We start from the raw sequence: 21,549 nt of genomic DNA on the forward strand, positions 1-21,549 counted from the left end.
CGAAACCGGTTGGAAAAAGTGTACCAATAAAAAGTGATTAAAACAAAGTTGTTTTATTTTATAAAGTTAATAAATGCAACTCTCATCTAAAAAAACTGGTCTAAAACCAGACATTAAGACCAGGGAACTATGACTACTGACAGATGATAAGTAAATCAAATCTTCTTAAGAAACGAGGAGTATAAATTTAATATCTTTTGTATCCATGAATCACTGGCTACTTTACCATTGTGTTATGTCTCATGTAATATAATATTAACTGTTTATATCTTTGGCGAGTACTCGCCGAACATTAACACTGGAGTAACGGCGGTAAATTTAGATTTATTGTGTTCATAAGGGTGATTGTACATACAGACTTATTATACAATACAATACTCCAAACACAGTTCTCGGACCGAACTGCATTCCGGCAGAATTAACCTTTGCATCCATCAGTGTGGAGCCTTTTCGCGTAACAATTCGCGATGGTTATCTTTTAACATTTTGCAATCCATCTCATCTACGGCAAAAAATGAGATTATTTAATGCCATTATTAAATTTTTATTTGATAATAATAAAGTAAGTGAAATATGTACGTAAAAATAACGCAAAAAACCAGGCATGTATATATACAAAGCGGTTTAAAGTTAGGCTATGACATAAACGCATTCAAATGCTATGATATTTTGATAGATTTTTGCTAATTTCATTAATAACTCGGCAATCACTTTGTGGTAAAATCTATCCATTTTTAATTTAAGTTTCACTTAGTAAATACCACTATTTCTTAAAATCTATTGTGACATCTATTTTCAAACACCGTATGTTTGAAAATGATGCGGAATGCATCGAAACATGGTATTTAAACATTTTTTTTTGAAAAAATGGTATTTAAAAAAATCCTTTGGTGTTTGTACCCTGCTGATATACAAAAGGTTAATTTACAAATAAGAGATTTACTACACAGGATAATTTAAAAAAGTAAATCATTGGAGCTCTACTCTACCATACTTTCGAATAGTGGTATTTATTAAGTAAAACTTATATGAAAAATGGATAGATTTTTGTTAATTTATTTTAGTACAAATTTTAAAAAATCTTTATCGTGGCGTTGATGTCAGTATTCAACGATATAAAAAGTATATTATATTTGTAATATATTATTATATATATCATAACCGTTCTCAAAGAAACATTTCGTCTTTGTAATGGCGTCAGCAATGGCATCTAAAGCTCCTGTTAAGTTGTCACTAAGAATAATAACAAATTGTCTCCGGTCCATTTGCGGATGCTGTTAACACGGTGGTGATTACGCAAGCAAATCGTTTGTCTTACGATATCGCCAATATTCATGCTGATCATGCTTGTATTCTGTACTGTGCACTTGTCGTTAGAATTATTTGCCAATACCTAATGCGCCTACGAATAAATTATCGGCACAGAAGCGTAATGCTGTAGAATAATGTAGGTAAATCAGGTTGTTTAGTTTACTTCTCATATTCCTATATAATTTTTCTAAATATATTTCATCAATTGATTCGTTATTTTGCGGTTATATCTGTGCATTTTTAATTTAAGTTTAATTCGGTAAATGCCACAATTTCTTACGGTAGGAACTGACTGGATCATTTCGTCGTAACATAACGTAGTGACATCGCTCGCGGCGAGCATCAGCGAGCATCCGAAACTATGGATGGAGCGCTCGGCTCGCTGTACTTACTTTACGAATGCTTGCATCGTAACGTGTTACGTTACGACGGAATGGCTCCGGTAAATCCCCACCATTAGGATCTGTTGTGACACGTGTGTCGACGCATTCCGCATAATTTTATACACCGTATGTCATCGTAAACACGGTGTTTGAAAATGATGCGGAATAAAAAAATAGTGGTATTTACTAAGTAAAACTTAAATAAAAAATGGATTTATATTACCACGAAGTGACTGCCGAATGAATTAATGAAAAACAAGCTTTAGGACGATTTTCTCAAAATAAATTATTTAAATAACCAAATATAGAGGCAAGGGCGTACCTTCATAATGAATGGCTAAAAGCCATGGAAATTAAAATTACTTATACCCAAAGCTTTTGCATGTTAATATATTCCCAAGCTTTTATATATTTGCTGAGTTGACGAGACTGGCAGAGGGTAGAGACGGGTGGAGACTAACTACCATGAAAGATGCAAACCCATCACAGATTATTACCCGCGAAGAATATAAAGAATTTCCTCTTGATGGTAAAAAAGGCAAATAAATTTATCAAGCTGGAAAAAAGAAGAAAAAGAGTTCAATAATAATTTTTTTCAAATAAAAGTGTCACTAAATATTGATTTCTATACACCCTACTCATACTCTTAAACAGTTATTTTTATAATTACATTAAAATCTAGACAAAAGATATGTTTTAAAACGGATATTTTGAAGCGCCCTTGAGGTAAAATTTCACGAAAATAGCGATATATACATTATCCAAAATTATTTTTATTATTATTATCCCAGCCGAAGAGAAATTGGTTAGTAAAATGTACGTACGTCGCGTGGGGAAAATATTCATAAGGAGAAATTTTCTTACAAGATTTTAGCAACGGTTTCCGAACACGATTTCGGGACACGCCATATATTATGTAAATATCACGCAGCTTTCTGGTTATTGGTCACCCTAGTTTATGAACAAGCGAACGGCCAATCCGCGAGGCGCGCGCGTGTAGCGAGCGTGTACTCCGACCTGTTGGACGTCAGTTAGATTGCATTATGAGGCTGACCACAATTTACAACTGGGCGGTTCTCTTTCCCCCGTTCCGGCATTGCCAACGCATATATTTAACATATAATCCAACACGGGAAATTTAAATTCTCCAACTGCAATGTCACAAGTTTGCGGGATATCACTGCTAAAAGATTGTGTTCGGGTCGCACAATTTGCGTACAATGAAAGGGTAGATTTCGCCGAGATAATTTTAAAACTCAAGCAAAATATTCCGATACTCAGATTTCTTCCGCCTTCGGACGCAGTTTATTATAGGATGCACTATATCACATAATATTTCCCAGGATGTTCGAAAACGGTGCACGATTTATTTTGCTGAACTTTCCCGAGCTTTCGAATAACGAGTGAAATATTCTGCATCGAGTGTTTACAGGATCTAGAGTGAAAAGACAAACAAACTTTAATTTATTTTAGTATGTATGATATACATAACTTAAAACCATTCACTGAATTTTTTGCCTACAGGTTTGGAGACGTACCCGTCTTTTCGTGAGAACAAGCAATTCGTCAGTGCCCAAACAAGACTATAAACCACTACCATAACACTATACACACAAACATTTATATGAAATACTAACCACATGCGTTATTAGGCATTTCGAAGACAGAAAATACACAATAATAGACATTTGTAAATGCTGTGTAGTAATAGTGTTATGGTAGTAGCGTAAAGGTTGTTTTCATGCTGATGTAGTGATTGTCCTAACAATGAAACAGATACGTCTGAACCCGATAAACAACAAATCTTAATGAGTTGGTTATGGATATTTTGTTTATATTTATTCATTTATGTTTATTCCCAACCTTGAGATGAAGTGTACGAGTTGCTAAAGTTCAAATGACATGAACACTTTAATAAAATACAATTTAAAAAAGTAGGGACATAACATATATACTAACGTAACTAACATTTTGCAAAAAGTCAGACTACAAAGTTAATATATAGAAAATCAAAAATATAAATACTATGAAAAGATGAACTCTAACGCCGGCAAAATGGCTTATGGGTTTTTTTTTTAGATGAGAATTGCATTTATTTTTACCTTGCTTATTATGTACAAGGTTTATAGATCATTTAGTGGATTTTTGTTTCTTCTAGCTAATTAAATATGGCTTATGGGTTTTAAAAATGGTATTAAAAATGGCTTATGGGTTGGTAGCCAAGAATTATAGGTAGAAATGAATGTGGTAAGGAAAGGTAAAAACTTAAATAACCTAAATGTTGCAATATTAATGTGATACGATATTGAAAGAATAATCAAAATAAAATTAGTGTATATATATATATATATATATATATATATATATATATATATATATATATATATATATATATATATATATATATATATATATATATATATATATATATATATATATATATATATATATATATATATATATATATATATATATATATATATATTTATAATACAAATTTACATATGGCTTATTTGAGACATTATAATATATACTTAAATCTGAGATATAATATGAGTATGAATATATAGTATGAATATGAGATACAAATTAAAAATAAGGAAATAATTAAAAAAATATATATATACGGATGAGTAATAACTGTGGAAATATTTTTAGTTATGTGTATTTTATATTGCAAAAGTAAAATTTCGTTACATTCAAATCTCTACGCGAGAGCACTAGTTTTTCAAAATGGCTGCCTCGTATTTTATATAATAGGCCACAACTTCACACGCTTCTCCTTAAAAAGTTTTGCTTTATATTATTGTTGCAGTAATTGCGCGATAACCCAAAAATATAATATAATATTACTACTAAAAAAGATCCCACAAAGGCATGGTACTGAAAAATGAAACCGTTTTTAGAGAAAACATGTAAAATCGACAATTTCAAATAAGACAATGCTCCAAAAACAAAAATGCTACGATATTCGAGGAGGAATGCGCGGGAATGGAAGCAAAGGGGTTACCGAGAAATTCAAATAGAGGGCACCTGCTGTCACTAATTGTTTACCGAGTTGTTTTCAAACAAAACAAAAATCACTTAGCACATTTCTGTAACTCCTGTTTGCCCATTCCAGGGCCCTTGTGCCAGGTGCCCCTCTCAAGTGGAACGGCCCTTTTTGTACTTGAATTTATTATCGAAACCTTTGCTTCTCTTCAACGGGGCAACTTTTTTTACCCGCTAAGGCAAGTTTGGAGTGCTGGTGAAGCTATGTAATTGGTTTTAATATTTTATCATATTATCTCATAATAATAATGGATAAAACACAGCGATATTATGTTTTTTTTATATATCATAAATATAAGAGAGGACTTATTCACGACCAATAAAATACCTTTTTTTTAAAAAAAATGTGGAATATACAAAAAATTGTCTGGTTTCAAAAATTTGTCGTTAAAAACGTTGCGTTTTAATTAAATTACTTACAAAAATTAACATGCATCTTTAGTTTTTAAAGTGAGACATAATTAGGTGGCGATTAAATAATCGGTAATTTATGACAATTGATAGTGAAATTTCAAAGACGCGTCACGTTTAGTGTACACATTTTGTTACATGAGAGAGAAAAAATATAACGTAGAGAGAAGGAAAAAGAATGCTTCATCCCGACAAGAAAGAGACACTGCGTTTAAAATGTGTTTCAAGAGATTATAAACTCGAAATAATATGTAGAACCGTTTCCCCGCCATTTTGAAAAGAACGCTTTAAATTTAAACTGTGTTTTACGAGAATAGCAATATTAAATAATACGAAGGAAAGTATTTCCGCCATTTTGAAAAGTAGGTAGGTACTTGGGAAGAATGAGTTTTAAGGCCACCTTACCGGCAATTTGAGAAAAGGAGGCACTAAGTTTAAAATGTGTTTTGCGAGAATAGCAACATTAACTAAACGGCTGTTCAAACTTAAAACACAGTAAGGAACATTTAAAAAAAACGTTTTAGCATTTTTGGACTAAGTTGATTCTACAATACTTTGTCCAAAAATGCAAAAAAAACTTACTGTGTTTTAAGTTTGGACAGCCGTAATATGTCCGCCATTTTTTTAAAATGAAGGTAGGTACTTGGTAATAATGAGTTTTTGAGGCCACCTTACCGGCAATTTGAGAAAAGGAGGCACCAAGTTCAAAACGTGTGCGACGAGAATAGCAACTTTAAATAATATGAAGAACCGTTTGAGTAGTCCTGCCACTCGAGTGCCGTGTTATTATTGTGGACCGCCATGTTTGTCTATGTTCTAGTGTCCACAGACCACGCGCGCTGGGTTTGCTCGGGACGTTCGGCCGCTCGAGACTATCGAGATACTATTTGTTTGCCCATGTCTCGAGAGATATTGGCTCTGGTATTTTCTCGTTTCGAATTAATTTGTTTACGGTTCACTGTTGGTTTTACACTGTGATTACCCAAAGTCGAGGACGCTTCGAGAATATCAATTTTTCGAGCTGATCTCGCGGTTTCGGATCACGATGTGTAGGGTAAGATTAGTTTCTTTTTAATTAAAAAAATTACTCGGATAATTTTATTTGTTAAATACATATCGCTCACTCCTTTCAAGAACGTCATAAATCAAAAAACTTGATTTTTCAGAGGAACGTTTTTAAAGTTTAAAAATATAACACAATGTGTGAAAAATAAATATCAAGCCACTTATTGAACTTTTTACTGTGCAACAGATCTTTTTAGGTAAAACCTGAAGGTTTTTTCTCCATTTGAAAAATATTTGGTTTATTCAACAAAATAATTAAACAATACATTTTCTTCAAAATGCAAAAACAACATTTTCTGCTCTGTAGCGGGTAAATATTGAGTTAAAAATATGCCTCTTTTGCTGGGATAAAGTACATTTTTTGGGTATTCCGAAACCATGCACAACTGAAAATTGACGATTTTTGATTTATGACGTTTTTGAAAGGAGTGAGCGATACGTGTTTTACGAAAAAGCGGGGTTAACAAGGTAATTTCAAATGGATAATTATTATTGGCACAATCAGGTATGTCAAATACTTGAAAGCGGCCGGGTCAGGAGTCGTAATAATTGTCGAGTATCTATGAGGAGATGCATGAATGTAGAAGAGGCGAAGTATGTTTGCAAAGACAGAGTGGTGTGACGTTCGATTCTCTCTGCCTACCCCTGCGGTGAAGCGGCGTGATGGTTAGTTAGTTAGTTAGTTAGTATTACCACAAAGTGACTGCAGAATCAATTAATTAAATTAAGATAATCATTTGGAAATATTCCTTTAATGCTCTTTCTCTTCTAACCCATATCCGTAAGAGTGCATGGGGCACTGTATCATATTAACTCCGTTATTACAATTGTAAGTTACACGAAGAAAAGTGGTGACATTAAATAAATATGTAATTACAGTGAAAAACTGAGTTTATTTATTTTAAACCCTTATGGGAATCGAACCTGAGACATCCAGCACGGCAGATAAATGCGCTAGACACCTTGCTCAAAGCGTAATGACAATAGTTAAAGCATTGACTAAATCTATGCGATAAATGCTCGAAGGATCTAATTATCACGATGCTCAGCGATGAGCTAGACCAGGTGTCGGCAACCTCTCATTAATAAAGCCATTTATCAGTTTAATAAGTTTCATGCTTTAAAAAGATTGTTCGCATATTCATGCAACATTTGGACCAAATTTCGGTAAACACTTCAACAAGTGTTAAATTTTTAATAATCAACATGTCATTCCACAAAGTAAATGTCAATTCAATATTCGTATATAATATGAAAACAGTAATCGCTGATTTAATTTTTTTATCTGCTTGGACCAAATTTCGGTAAACGCTGCAGCAATCTATGAGTATAATAAAATTATGTCATTTATTTGACCGAGTCACAATGCATAATATCCCAGGAAAATAATAAGGTTTAATGATTTAACTTTAAAGCAGTGATAATTATCATTATTTATTACATATTTTCACTCTTGGTAAAATGTGGTAACTGTTATTAATTGGGTGTATTCGTAAGGTCGAAGAGCATTCTTATGATATTTGTGCTAGAGCCGCACTTAAAAGGTAAAAGACTACGGCTCCGGAGTCACACGAGCAAGACGACAGAGAAAGAAAAAGAAAAAAAAGCTAATCGGTAGCTACTCACTAATTTCGCAGGTGTCTCCCGCCCAGCCGGGCGCGCACGCGCAGCAGAAGCCCTGCGCCGTGCGCCGGCAGCGGCCGCCGTGCCGGCACGGCGCGGGCGCGCACGGGTTCTCCACCACCTCGCAGTTGGTGCCCGAGAAGCCCTCCGCGCACGAGCAGCGGTAGCGGTCGGGCGCGGTGTTCTCGCACGTGCCGCCGTTCGCGCACGGCTCGTGCGTGCCGCAGTAGTTCAAATCTGTAACAAAAGAAAATATTTTTAATTAAACACTTGTATTAAACCACTAATTGAGTTTTATTTAACTTCAAACGACAAGTTTCGAAAATTACAAAACTGATGTTTTTGTGATCACCTGTCGATGAAAACAATAAAGAAAAAGATGCGTTTTTAGCTTGTTGAATTCATAATTGATAAAAAAGGAGGCAGTATAATATCTCAGAAGATCAAAGTCAGAACGCGAATGGCTGCGCTAAGAACCGGTCGTATTTTCACGCGCGTTTTTTTAAAGAAAATACATATTAAATTTTGACTATTATTAGAGCAATAAGTACATTGAAAAAAACTCCTTGCCATCTACAACTCTTTTCTTTTCAAAATAATATATTTATTTCAGAGAAAAACTTATTTTTTCAACGAAAAATATGTTTTTTAAGCAAAAAAGGCAATTACGTCAAATGTGGGTTTAAAAACCTGGGTTTAAAGAAAATTAAGTTGCGATTTATCATATGCTGGGTCTTAATATTTTAAGTGTCGTAAGTATGATTTGTAACAGGCATGTAATAAAATGCAAGCAAGTCGTAGCCGAGCCGTTCTTAAATTAGTAAACTCATAAGCAGTTTACAATGGCAGTCTTGTGTGGTTTTTCTCATGACAAGAGACAATATTGCTACTGAATTATGCATAGGGTCAGTCGACACGGTGAAGACATGATTTTCCATTTTTCACGCTTCCAACACCATATGGTCTGTTGATTTATACGTTTTCATAATTGCATCTACGGAATATATAATTTTAATATCTTGTTTCATTCAATGACCTATCAGAAAGCATTTAATCCGAATTTATGGAAATTAATTAATATTATTAGGTCGTAAGTAATGAATAATAACATTTTATTACAGCTAGCGTTGTTAGGAATACTAAGAGAGATTAATCTTTTTATTTCTATTATTTGTATTGGGATTTAATATATATATATATATATATATATATATATATATATATATATATATATATATATATATATATATATATATATATATATATATATATATATATATATATATATATATATATATATATATATATATATATATATATATATATATATATATATATATATATATATATATATATATATATATATATATATATATATATATATATATATATATATATATATATATATATATATATATATATATATATATATATATATATATATATATATATATATATATATATATATATATATATATATATATATATATATATATATATATATATATATATATATATATATATATATATATATATATATATATATATATATATATATATATATATATATATATATATATATATATATATATATATATATATATATATATATATATATATATATATATATATATATATATATATATATATATATATATATATATATATATATCATAAGTTGCGATTTATCATATGCTGGGTCTTAATATTTTAAGTGTCGTAAGTATGATTTGTAACAGGCATGTAATAAAATGCAAGCAAGTCGTAGCCGAGCCGTTCTTAAATTAGTAAACTCATAAGCAGTTTACAATGGCAGTCTTGTGTGGTTTTTCTCATGACAAGAGACAATATTGCTACTGAATTATGCATAGGGTCAGTCGACACGGTGAAGACATGATTTTCCATTTTTCACGCTTCCAACACCATATGGTCTGTTGATTTATACGTTTTCATAATTGCATCTACGGAATATATAATTTTAATATCTTGTTTCATTCAATGACCTATCAGAAAGCATTTAATCCGAATTTATGGAAATTAATTAATATTATTAGGTCGTAAGTAATGAATAATAACATTTTATTACAGCTAGCGTTGTTAGGAATACTAAGAGAGATTAATCTTTTTATTTCTATTATTTGTATTGGGATTTAATATATATATATATATATATATATATATATATATATATATATATATATATATATATATATATATATATATATATATATATATATATATATATATATATATATATATATATATATATATATATATATATATATATATATATATATATATATATATATATATATATATATATATATATATATATATATATATATATATATATATATATATATATATATATATATATATATATATATATATATATATATATATATATATATATATATATATATATATATATATATATATATATATATATATATATATATATATATATATATATATATATATATATATATATATATATATATATATATATATATATATATATATATATATATATATATATATATATATATATATATATATATATATATATATATATATATATATATATATATATATATATATATATATATATATATATATATATATATATATATATATATATATATATATATATATATATATATATATATATATATATATATATATATATATATATATATATATATATATATATATATATATATATATATATATATATATATATATATATATATATATATATATATATATATATATATATATATATATATATATATATATATATATATATATATATATATATATATATATATATATATATATATATATATATATATATATATATATATATATATATATATATATATATATATATATATATATATATATATATATATATATATATATATATATATATATATATATATATATATATATATATATATATATATATATATATATATATATATATATATATATATATATATATATATATATATATATATATATATATATATATATATATATATATATATATATATATATATATATATATATATATATATATATATATATATATATATATATATATATATATATATATATATATATATATATATATATATATATATATATATATATATATATATATATATATATATATATATATATATATATATATATATATATATATATATATATATATATATATATATATATATATATATATATATATATATATATATATATATATATATATATATATATATATATATATATATATATATATATATATATATATATATATATATATATATATATATATATATATACCTCAAGTGGCTATTTTTTATATTAATTGGGAGCTTTTTTAATGCTACAAAAAGGAAAAATTGCAAACAAAATTATTGTATCAAATGTGATATTCTCTAGCTATTTTAAAGATATGAATTAAATTCAAAGATGAACATTTTTGAAATGTAAAAAACTTTTAAATAAATATAAAATAATAATCTATCATATGTGTACTTTATAAAATTAAACAAATTTGTTTTAACGACTTTTTTATTATTCGTACACTTTAACCTAGTCATCCAGTCTTTGTCATCGTCAGGGTTTATTAAATTCTAAAACATTAAAATACTCATAATTAATTACATTACCTTACCAAAAAACCAAATCCTAAATGTTATTGTGCATTGCGTAAAATGTGCCACAAAGTATCTGCGAAAACATTCAAGATATATGTGTATTTGTTAAACGCTCATATTTGTTTAATACTGATTTTTAAGATTGCTTTTGTATTTTCGATGATGAAACAAATTTCTTTATACAATTTAGTCAGTATTCCAATTCAATTGTGAAATACAAAGAACTAACTATACACTTTGTTTTAGAGTACCTTCAGGTAAAAGGGGGGTTTCTTTCAAGTACACGGGACCACAATGTATAGGAATTGGTCCGTGATAAACGAATCCTTTCAATTCAAAACCAATTTACATCAAAACAGAGGCTGAAAAAGTTTGTCGGCACTTGAAACACACTATTAAAAACGCTTTATTTTCTACAGTTGGAGATTTCGTAATCATAGCATGAGTTCAAACTATTTTTTATGGACGTGAATATCTAAAACATGTGAAGTCGATCGGCATTCGGGGCACGTCTGCGGACCGGCCGACCAAACGGACATTTAACACATCTCATAATGGGCTGATGGGAACAGTAACACAAGAACCGATTCTTCCGTTTTCTGTGGGTGGCAATACTGACGACACTGGTGATGCAATTAGGGTTGCCATTTGTACCGATATGTCAGTATATGTCACGGATTAGGCTTAGTAGACAAAGGCCAGAAAATATCCAGGCATTTAGTCGAAACGCGTAGAATTTAATTTTTACATTGTGTTATGAACTATTTTATAAATTCATAGGATTATGATAATTATGAGCACAATAGGAAAGGACAAAATATTTAAGGTGGTATTGGACATGTAAAGCGAATGGATAAAGAGAGGATGACATAGAAAGAATATGTGGCGAATGTGAGCGGGAGAACAGAAAGAGGACAGCCGAAAAAGACTTGGCAAGATCAGATCAATCAGAACCTAAAATCTGGTGGAGTCAAAAGTCTGCGTAATCGGAGGGCATATATGACTTGGCGTATGGATGTGAAGGAAGCGAAGAGCGTATGTCAGGACAGAAGAGTGTGGCGTTCCATCCTCTCTGCCTACCCCTGATGGTAGTAGTAGTAGAACCTAGTTTTAAAAAGGATATTTTTTGTTTATTTTATTTTGAATTATATTTTTAGGGTTTAGGTACCAACTTCATTTATAATTAAATTTAATTAAATTTATTTATACAATTACAATCACGCATCAGCCGTTTATCGATGAAAATACTTACGCTAAATATATTATATAATAATATCCGAATAAATAAACAAATAACTTGTTCACCCAAAACGCATGTTTTACGTACATACGATTATATGAAAAAAAATCGCTAAAACACATTATCGTGACCGTTGTCGTCCAAGTAAAAAGGAAAATATTACAAATTATTTTATAAAAATGTCCCAAAAGGGTGTAGCGAAAATATGATAACGGCTAAGGGATTTGAAAATTATGCAGAATGCATCAAAATACGTGTCACAATGATTTCAAGAAATCCTAATATATACAAAGTAAAAGTTAAATAAAAAATATGACGACCCTAGACGCAATACCCAGTTTTACATACTTCTTTCATACAGTAGTAAAAAAACGAGTGAAATATCTACTAGTCCAGTCTTCCAGGGACATAAATGAATTCCGAGGGCATCCGAAGTCGGGAAACATGGCGGTAAAACGTGTTGTAAATAATGGATTTTAAGATGAATAAAATAAAAGTTACCGTATAATGAAGTGATTAATGAAAAGTTAGAGATGTCACATTTCTAAATAATAACCAGACTTTATTTACTCAAGCCGTACCTACTTATACGAAGGTTTTATTTAATATATATACTTTTTTTGACTTTGGTGCTTTTAAATATCCAATTAACTATTTTTCTTAGTATTAAAAAAAATTACAATGTAATTAATTTGACAAATATTTATATTTTAATATATCTTAATATTAGTTACGCTGTTTTCTCTAATAAAGAGACTAAGCTCTTGTTTGGAAAGGAATAAAAAAAGCATACTGGAATAGTAGTAATTGTCCTGACGAAGAGACGGGTACGTCTCGAAACCGGTAGATATACAAATCTCGGTGAGTGGTTATATATCATTAACATTTTTGAAAGATAAATAGGTAAAATTGACTTACCACAAAGTAAATGCTTTAAATATTAATAATATTCAGAATATTACACTGGAATAGGTTTGTAGGTATTACCTATTCTAGTGCTATTAAAATATGTATTAATGTACATTAAAAAAGTCAATATAAGCTTTTTACCATTTAAAATGCGACGATATGGTTTAGGTATAATATAAATAATTATTTTTCATATAAATAAAAGGTAATATATTCAAAGTTTGTGATTTTTTTATACATCATACTTTTCATATTTATTTTTTTTGTATTTTATATATAGCGTATATTAATTTAAAACAGCATATATTATTATAGTCACTAACACACGAATTCAATAAAAAATCTATACACCTCACTTAGTGAAGAAAACTTAGTTAAGGATAAGATTTATGAACAGCAGAAATAATAAATCGTACTGTACAAGAATAAAGAAATTTAATAGTTCATACGGATGTCACAAGTTTGAACACATCGCTCACTCCTTTCAAGAACGTCATAAATCAAAAATCGTCAATTTTCAGTTGTGCATGTTTTCGGAATGCTCAGAAAATGTACTATTTCCCAGCAAAAGAGGCATATTTTTAACTTAATATTTACCCGCTACAGGGCAGAAAATGTTGTTTTTGCATTTTGAAGAAAAGTATTGTTGAATTATTTTTTAAATATATTAAATATTTTTCAAATGGAGAAAAAACTTTCAGGTTTTACCTAAAAAGATCTGTTGCACATCAAAAACTTCAATAAGTGGCTTGATATATATTTTAAATAAATTGTGTTATATTTTTAATCTTAAACGTTCTTTTTTTTTACAAAAATGTTAATAAAATTAGTATATAACCACTCACCGAGATTTTTACGTCTACCGGTTTCGAGACGTACCCGTCTCTTCGTCAGGACAATCACTAACACAGCATGCAAACAATACTACCGGTAGACGTAAAAATCTCGGTGAGTGGTTATATACTAATTTTATTAACATTTTTGTAAAAAAAAAATAAAATAAAATAAATAAGTAAAAATGACTAACCACAAAGTAAATGCTTTAAATATTAATAATATTGAGAATATTAAACGTTCTCCTGAAAAATCAAGTTTTTTGATTTATGACGTTCTTGAAAGGAGTGAGCGTCATGAACTCGAATTTGACTCTCTTGAACATGTTTCAGACACATTGGCATGTCTCTCAGGCATTCTCGGGGATTCATCCAAATATCATTTGGCCGTGATTATAAAATTATCATTTAACAAATTTAGAACATCGGGAATGTTAATTACTGATTTGAATGAAAATTAATAGATATCAAGATCTCCACCCTAATAGTTATTATTTCCGCTTATGAACATTCAACGTATAATTTATTACAAACGAAAATAAAAACTAAAAAAAAACGTGTTTATTACTTATTATTTTAATTGGAGTTTAAGTGGATATGAGAAGATAATAATTTTGACATAAATAACATAACACGGGAAACACCACGGATATATAAAATAATCTATTATTTTTGACATCTCAGCATAGATGAAGAAGAATATGGAAGTCTGGGCAGTTACGGGGCTGACGACCGTCATAGGCTGGTTTTAGTGATCACTGTACACACGTGTAACATTCACAAATTCTACCCATGATTGACAACCACACTACTAAAATTTTTGGAGCTTCTATATATATTGTTCAAATTCGAAGCATATTGCTTGCATTGACAAGAACTTCACTAGAATCATCTATGGTGAAGTTTTTTATTGAGCAGAAACTCTTTCAATAAGAAACTCACCAATAGATGTCTCTAGTGAAGTTCTAGTGATTCATGAACAAGGTTTCTAAATTGGTTCATATATATAGAACTTCCAAGAATTTGAGTAGTGTGGTTGTCAATGATGGGTAGAATTGGTGAATGTTACACGTGTGTAAAGTGATCACTTAAACCAGCCTATGAGGGTCGTAAGCCCCGTAAATGCCCAGACTTCCATATTCTTCTTCATCTTTGATGAGATGTCAAAAAATAATAAGAAACTCTTTCATTTGTATGCAAGGTCCAAATCCTGGTTTATAATCACACACATGAGAAACGCCAGAAAACATCCATTTAAAAAAAAAATATTATTTTAGCTTATAATTTGACCAGTTAATTTATGATAATGTCATACAATATTTTGAGTGTGTTCAAATACTTTAAAAAAAATCTGGATTATCTCCAATTATAAGAGTTATCTCTCATATTATTTTTTTACATCTCACTTGTTTCTCCGTCTGCGTCTGTTGGAAGTGATCTGCCTTTAATCACATTAACAGCATATTGAATTATTTTGATCTCATCAGTTCTGGCGAGAAATGTATCAGAAGTAAGTCGACCGTGAAATTATCTAAACACCCGCCCACTGTCGACTTTTTAGTGTAAAATGTCTCATCTATCCCCACCGGAGTCTAAAAACCGAGACGAAACGGTGTGACTTTAAAATGTTAACGGTGAATCGATTTGGATAGGAAAAAACGACGGCGTGAAACATTGGAAATACTTGAAACCAATGAATTCAATGCGATATTTAGCGAGAAGATCGATTCGAGAAGAAAAAAAATAGTTAAAATATTTGAAAGAAATAAATGTAATATTTCCACAACTTGTATCCGTGTGTCACATTGTATGTGTGTGTGTATCCGTTTAACAGGGGCGTGCCTTCCATTTAGGCAGAAAAGCAGTGCTTATCCTAACTTATTTGCGTGACATATAAAAACGTAACCAGTACCTACCCTACCTTACTAAGTAGTACCAGCTTACCTCACTACCTACCTGTAATGCCTACCCTAGTAAGTAGTACCTAGCTTACCTTACTACGTACGTCCACTGCCCAACCTAATTTATTATCTGTGCATGCCACTGTGTGTAGGTATATATATGTTTCACATTTCACAGTTTTATTATTTGAGTTACGATGATTTTTAATGTCCACATTTTAATATGATTTTATTAATGTAGATCGAATAATTAATTTATATTTTCTTTAATTTTAGTTAATTATTATTATCGCAATGTATTTTGTTTGTTAGAGAAAACTAAAAATCGCTCGAAAACGAAGTAATAAAAAGATCGGATGAAAATATGACAGATATAGATCGTGCAACAAAAACTTGCATTTACAAAATAAATAAAAAAGCAATGATTATTTTTAAAAATTATTGGTATGAATTTAAGAATGGGAATTATCTAATCTAATTATATGCAAAAGTTATGGCAGAGATTCGAATCTGGGATCTCGACTTGGAGTTCGCAAAACAAACTACGGAACCACAACCGGACTGAAGTTTATGCAACAACAATAATTATTTAAAAAAAAAAAATAATGTAAAACGTAATAATGTAATAATGTAATTTTATGTAAAACAACAGCAGCGTTAAACCATTATACGTACATAGGTAAAAAAAACTTTAATAAACTTCCGGAAAACTTAAAATCTATAAAAAATTATCAAACTTTTAAAACTAAAATTAAAAAATATTTAAGACTCACCCCTTCCTAGACTCCATACCAAAGAATGTTTATTTTTAATTTTTAATTTGCCTTGTTAATTTTTTATTTTTTATTTTAATTTACTTTGTTTTATAAAAAAATATAATAACTTAGTTTATAAAAAAAATAAAAATAAATGTGAAACGAACTCCCTCTCTAAACACAAGTATCTGCTTTATTAGAGAGGTAGAAACGTTATATATAAGATGTTCTGTATATTTACCTATTTTGTATTTCAAAAATGTATTTTTGTAAAAAAAAATAAAAAAAAATAAAAATAAAAAAGTCACCGTTTTAAAATATATCATTAGGCGCGCGTGTAAGATCAGCGCTTGCAATATATTTCACTACATTTAAAATTAAAATTAAATTAGTTCACATTACTCGGATATTATCACCAAATTACCTTCCACCGCCGACGTACTTTATATTAATTTAACAGACATTAAAAATAAATCAGTACCTTTCTCTTGGAAGTTGTAAATTGGACCATTTATTATTATTACACCCAAATTAAGATTATTATACTTAACACACATACTTTTGTCCATATGTAAGTTTTAATTGTAAAGATATATTGACTACAATGATTGAAGTCTAATATACAGCAAACGCATAATGACATTTCTGTAAGTATTTCTCGTTATCGTTGTTACACTTTCGAGTATAAAAATAAAAATTAATCATTTAACATGCACAAACGCGAATGTCAGATATTTTGCATTTTCTGTCTAAGGCAATCTATGAATATAAATAATGTTCATAAAAAAAAAACTATCACGCAGGGGTAGGCAGGGAAAATAAAACGCCACACCAATATGTCTTTGCACAAAATCTTCGCCTCCTCCACATTCATGCATCTCCTCATAGGTACATACACGCTGACTATTGCGACTCCTGACACTACTTTTAAGATCTGAAATTATTAATCATACCTATTTTTCTTCGATCTTCCTTTGCTTCTATTACCAACCACATTCACCTCATAAATCTGTTTTACTAATGTCATTAGTTAAAAAATGCCCTAAATTAGAAATTTTTAAATTTGAAATTTGAAAATGTTATAAATTGTATTTTTATGTGTTTTTAATAATAAAATACAATTTAGTAGACTCTAAAAATCAATTTTTGATATAATATATAAAATGAAGCATTATTTTGAAACGTATGTAAAAAGTTATTCGTATTTTTTTTACGGAAAAAGTAAATAATATGTATATTGTTTATAAATATGTATGTTTAAACTCCATTAATATATAACAGTATAATATCCGTATTTTATTTCTTGAAAACGTAACTAATAAATATATTTAAAATCCATTAAACCATTACAATATGAGCGCTTGTGCACTACATGGAATTTACTATCCGGCAGCCCGATTAGCATGAAAAAACGGATGATTGGCTCGTTGTCTTGTCCGTCTTTATCCGGATCAGTGCGGTCGATCGGTGCGCGTGAACTCGATCACGTTAAGCTGTCGCAGTCGCTTTTATTTAAAAAAAAACGGACTGCCGGACAGTAAAATTCAGTGTAGTGCACAAGCGCCCTATGGTATACCCGCAGACGTCCGTCAGCTCAGTGGATGAGTGCTCCAATGCCATCAGGTGTTTGAGGTATGGCGTTCACTAACAGTTTCGCAATGTCGTAGGTGTCGGTTTTACTATCGAAATTAGTTGAGATTGATCGTAAACGTAGCTTCTGATTGATGTAAGATGTCAGGTTTTATTAATTACATGCACCATCGCATGGAGCACCTATAAAACCAACCAACTGTATTTTTTATCTAATAAAAATGCATTTCAGCCTCGAATTGAGAACAACAATTATTTATCGACGGTGTCGAGCATATATCACTGCCTTTCAATGTAACATATTCTCATTACAGTCTGTCTAGCTGAGGTTCCCAATGTGGATGATTTGAGTCATTTGGGAAGCGATCAAACTTGATCGAACTGGTTTGGGTCGATAAAAATACTTGATTGTTTGAAATTTTTAATTTGTTTTACTTGGTAAATACGATTTTTTCTTAAAATGTATTGTGGCCTGTAGTTCTAGGCATTCTGCATCGTTTTCAAACACCGTATGTGAAGCAAATTTTTTTAGAGTCGTGTCCTTGGGACGTTAAAAGATGAAGAGAGGGTAAGAGCTGTTTCTTATTTTTATTTATTTATTATCAGTGGGAGCAAAGACAAAAGTGAGCAGGTTTTAGTCAGTGTCATATCGCTCACTCCTTTCGACAACGTCATATATCAAAAATCGTAAATTTTCAGTTGTGCATGTTTTCGAAATGCCCAGAAAAGGAATTATATCCCAGCAAAAGAGGCATATTTTTAACTTTATATTTACCCGCTATAGGGCAGAAAGTTTTGTTTTTGCATTTTGAAGAAAAGGTATTGTTTAATTATTTTTTTAAATATACTAAATATTTTTCAAATGAAGAAAAAAACATAAAGGTATTTTACCTAAAAAGATTTGTTGCACAGTAAAACGTTCAATAAGTGGCTTGATATTTATTTTTAATACAGTTTATTATATTTTTAAACTTTAAAAACGTTTTCCTGAAAAATCAAGTTTTTTGATATATGGCGTTGTTGAAAGGAGTGAACGATATGGTTAATTATGGGTTAATTATTATAGTATTACAAAAAATATTAAGAAATAGTAGTACAACTTACTGCGCAGAACTTTAATTGAAAAATGGATAGACACATTCAAAAATGTTGTGAATAAAATAATCTGGTTTAAGTATAAGCTGCACAAAAATCTAAAATCATGTTTTCGGGCATCTCGCAATATGTAAAATAATCCAGTTAGGATCTTGCATACATCTAAAAAAAAGATTTCTCAAAAACAACCACAGATGGCCCCCTTGAATTCAAACATAAAACGTCATGAGATTTATGATAAACGTATGAGTTCCAAAATTTTTAGTAGAGTGGTTGTCAATCATGGGTGAAGTTACACGCGTGTAAAGTAATCACTTGACCGGCCCATGACAGCCCTGTTAATACTTAGACTTGCATATTCTTCTTCATCTATGTTGAGATGTCAAACTGTAAAAATATTTATATAAAAAATATGTGCGGGTAGGTAGGTACTACAATGAAATATTCGGCCTCAGATGTGGTGCGTGTTATGTTATATTATAAAAGCAGCAAAAAAACTAATAGGAATCTAGGTTGCTAAATAAGTAGGTAGGCACAATGATATTGATAGTATCTCGACATTAAATAAATCAAATATTACCGTGGATAATTGAGTTCACTATTTCATGCATTTCATAATAGGTTAGATAGGCCACTGTTCTCTCCATGTTTATGGGTGAAGCAAGATCGCCGTTCCAGTAATACGATTGTTGTATTTATATAAGTATCTACATATAATGATATGTTTTCTGTGTCGACTTCATAACTTTGCAGTCCGTCTGCTCTTGCTCTCAAAGTAAGTATACAGTATGCTGTATAATAATAAAATGCACAAACACTGGTGGTCATATTATCGTAGGTATAAAAAAAGTTTGAGAATTAATGTTTTTTTTATTGATTTGCCGTTTAATTCGTAGAACCTCATAATTTATATTTTAAATATTAAAAACAAACGCTGATTTTAAAGGTAAGTTGTAGTTTAGTTCTAGTAATTTAGTAGACCCTATAATATTTAAAATATGAAATAAAAAAAATATTTTTGATCTTTTAATTCGTGCATATCTATGGGGAGATGCATGAATGTGGAAGAGGCGAATAATGTCTGCAAAGACGTAGCAGAGTGGCGTTCTATGTTTTCTCTCTATTTTAATAATCTACTGAGTTTGAATATCGGAATAAATGAAAGTGTTTTCAGTGTCTTGAAGTAACCAAAATCCACTAAGGGATCTATAAATCTAGAGCATAATAAGCAAGGTAGACAATAAATGCAACTTCGTCTTCTTGGTTCCATCCCAACTTGTCGTCTTAGTAGACCGTTAGAATCAGCTCTCTTCGTCCTCAGCTTGTAGGTCAAATATATATCGTGTCCTATGCCTTTTTATCATGTTATCTTTTTGTAGATCAATGAATTTTTGGTCTTCCTCTGGATGTCTTTCGGAAGATCCATGGCGATCGTCTGGTTTACAACATATTCATGTTGTCTACGTCCTATGTGCCCATAACATCTCATCATCTCAGTTACATCCAGGCTGCCATGAATGCGTGAACTCTTTATTTTGTCTCTAAGGGACACTCCAGTAAATATAATAATAAATGCAACTCCCGTCTAAAAAAAAAGTCTACATTTTTTTAGCGTCGACGATAGGGGAATATTTTAAGCATCGATGATACGATTTTTTGCATACCTAAAGATGGGCTATACTGTACAAAAGTAGAGTGATGATATTTCGCTCAC

At 29.7% G+C, this 21,549-nt stretch overlaps 1 protein-coding gene across 2 annotated transcripts in view; it reads right to left on the reverse strand.

The window, feature by feature from the left end:
* The window catches only part of Ser (protein serrate), a 324,194-nt gene that overhangs the window by 52,869 nt on the left and 249,776 nt on the right, over positions 1 to 21,549 (reverse strand). For both annotated transcript variants that reach the window (XM_088262737.1, XM_088262736.1), the window contains exon 7: positions 7,848 to 8,081. In XM_088262737.1, the coding sequence (XP_088118863.1) occupies positions 7,848 to 8,081 (234 nt within the window). The remainder of the gene's footprint in view (positions 1 to 7,847; positions 8,082 to 21,549) is intronic.

The sequence above is a fragment of the Brachycentrus maculatus genome, unplaced genomic scaffold (genome assembly GCF_059751285.1).
Source record: "Brachycentrus maculatus isolate JH-2025_06_01 unplaced genomic scaffold, ASM5975128v1 h1tg000188l, whole genome shotgun sequence".
In the NCBI taxonomy this organism is placed as follows: Eukaryota; Metazoa; Arthropoda; class Insecta; order Trichoptera; family Brachycentridae; genus Brachycentrus; species Brachycentrus maculatus.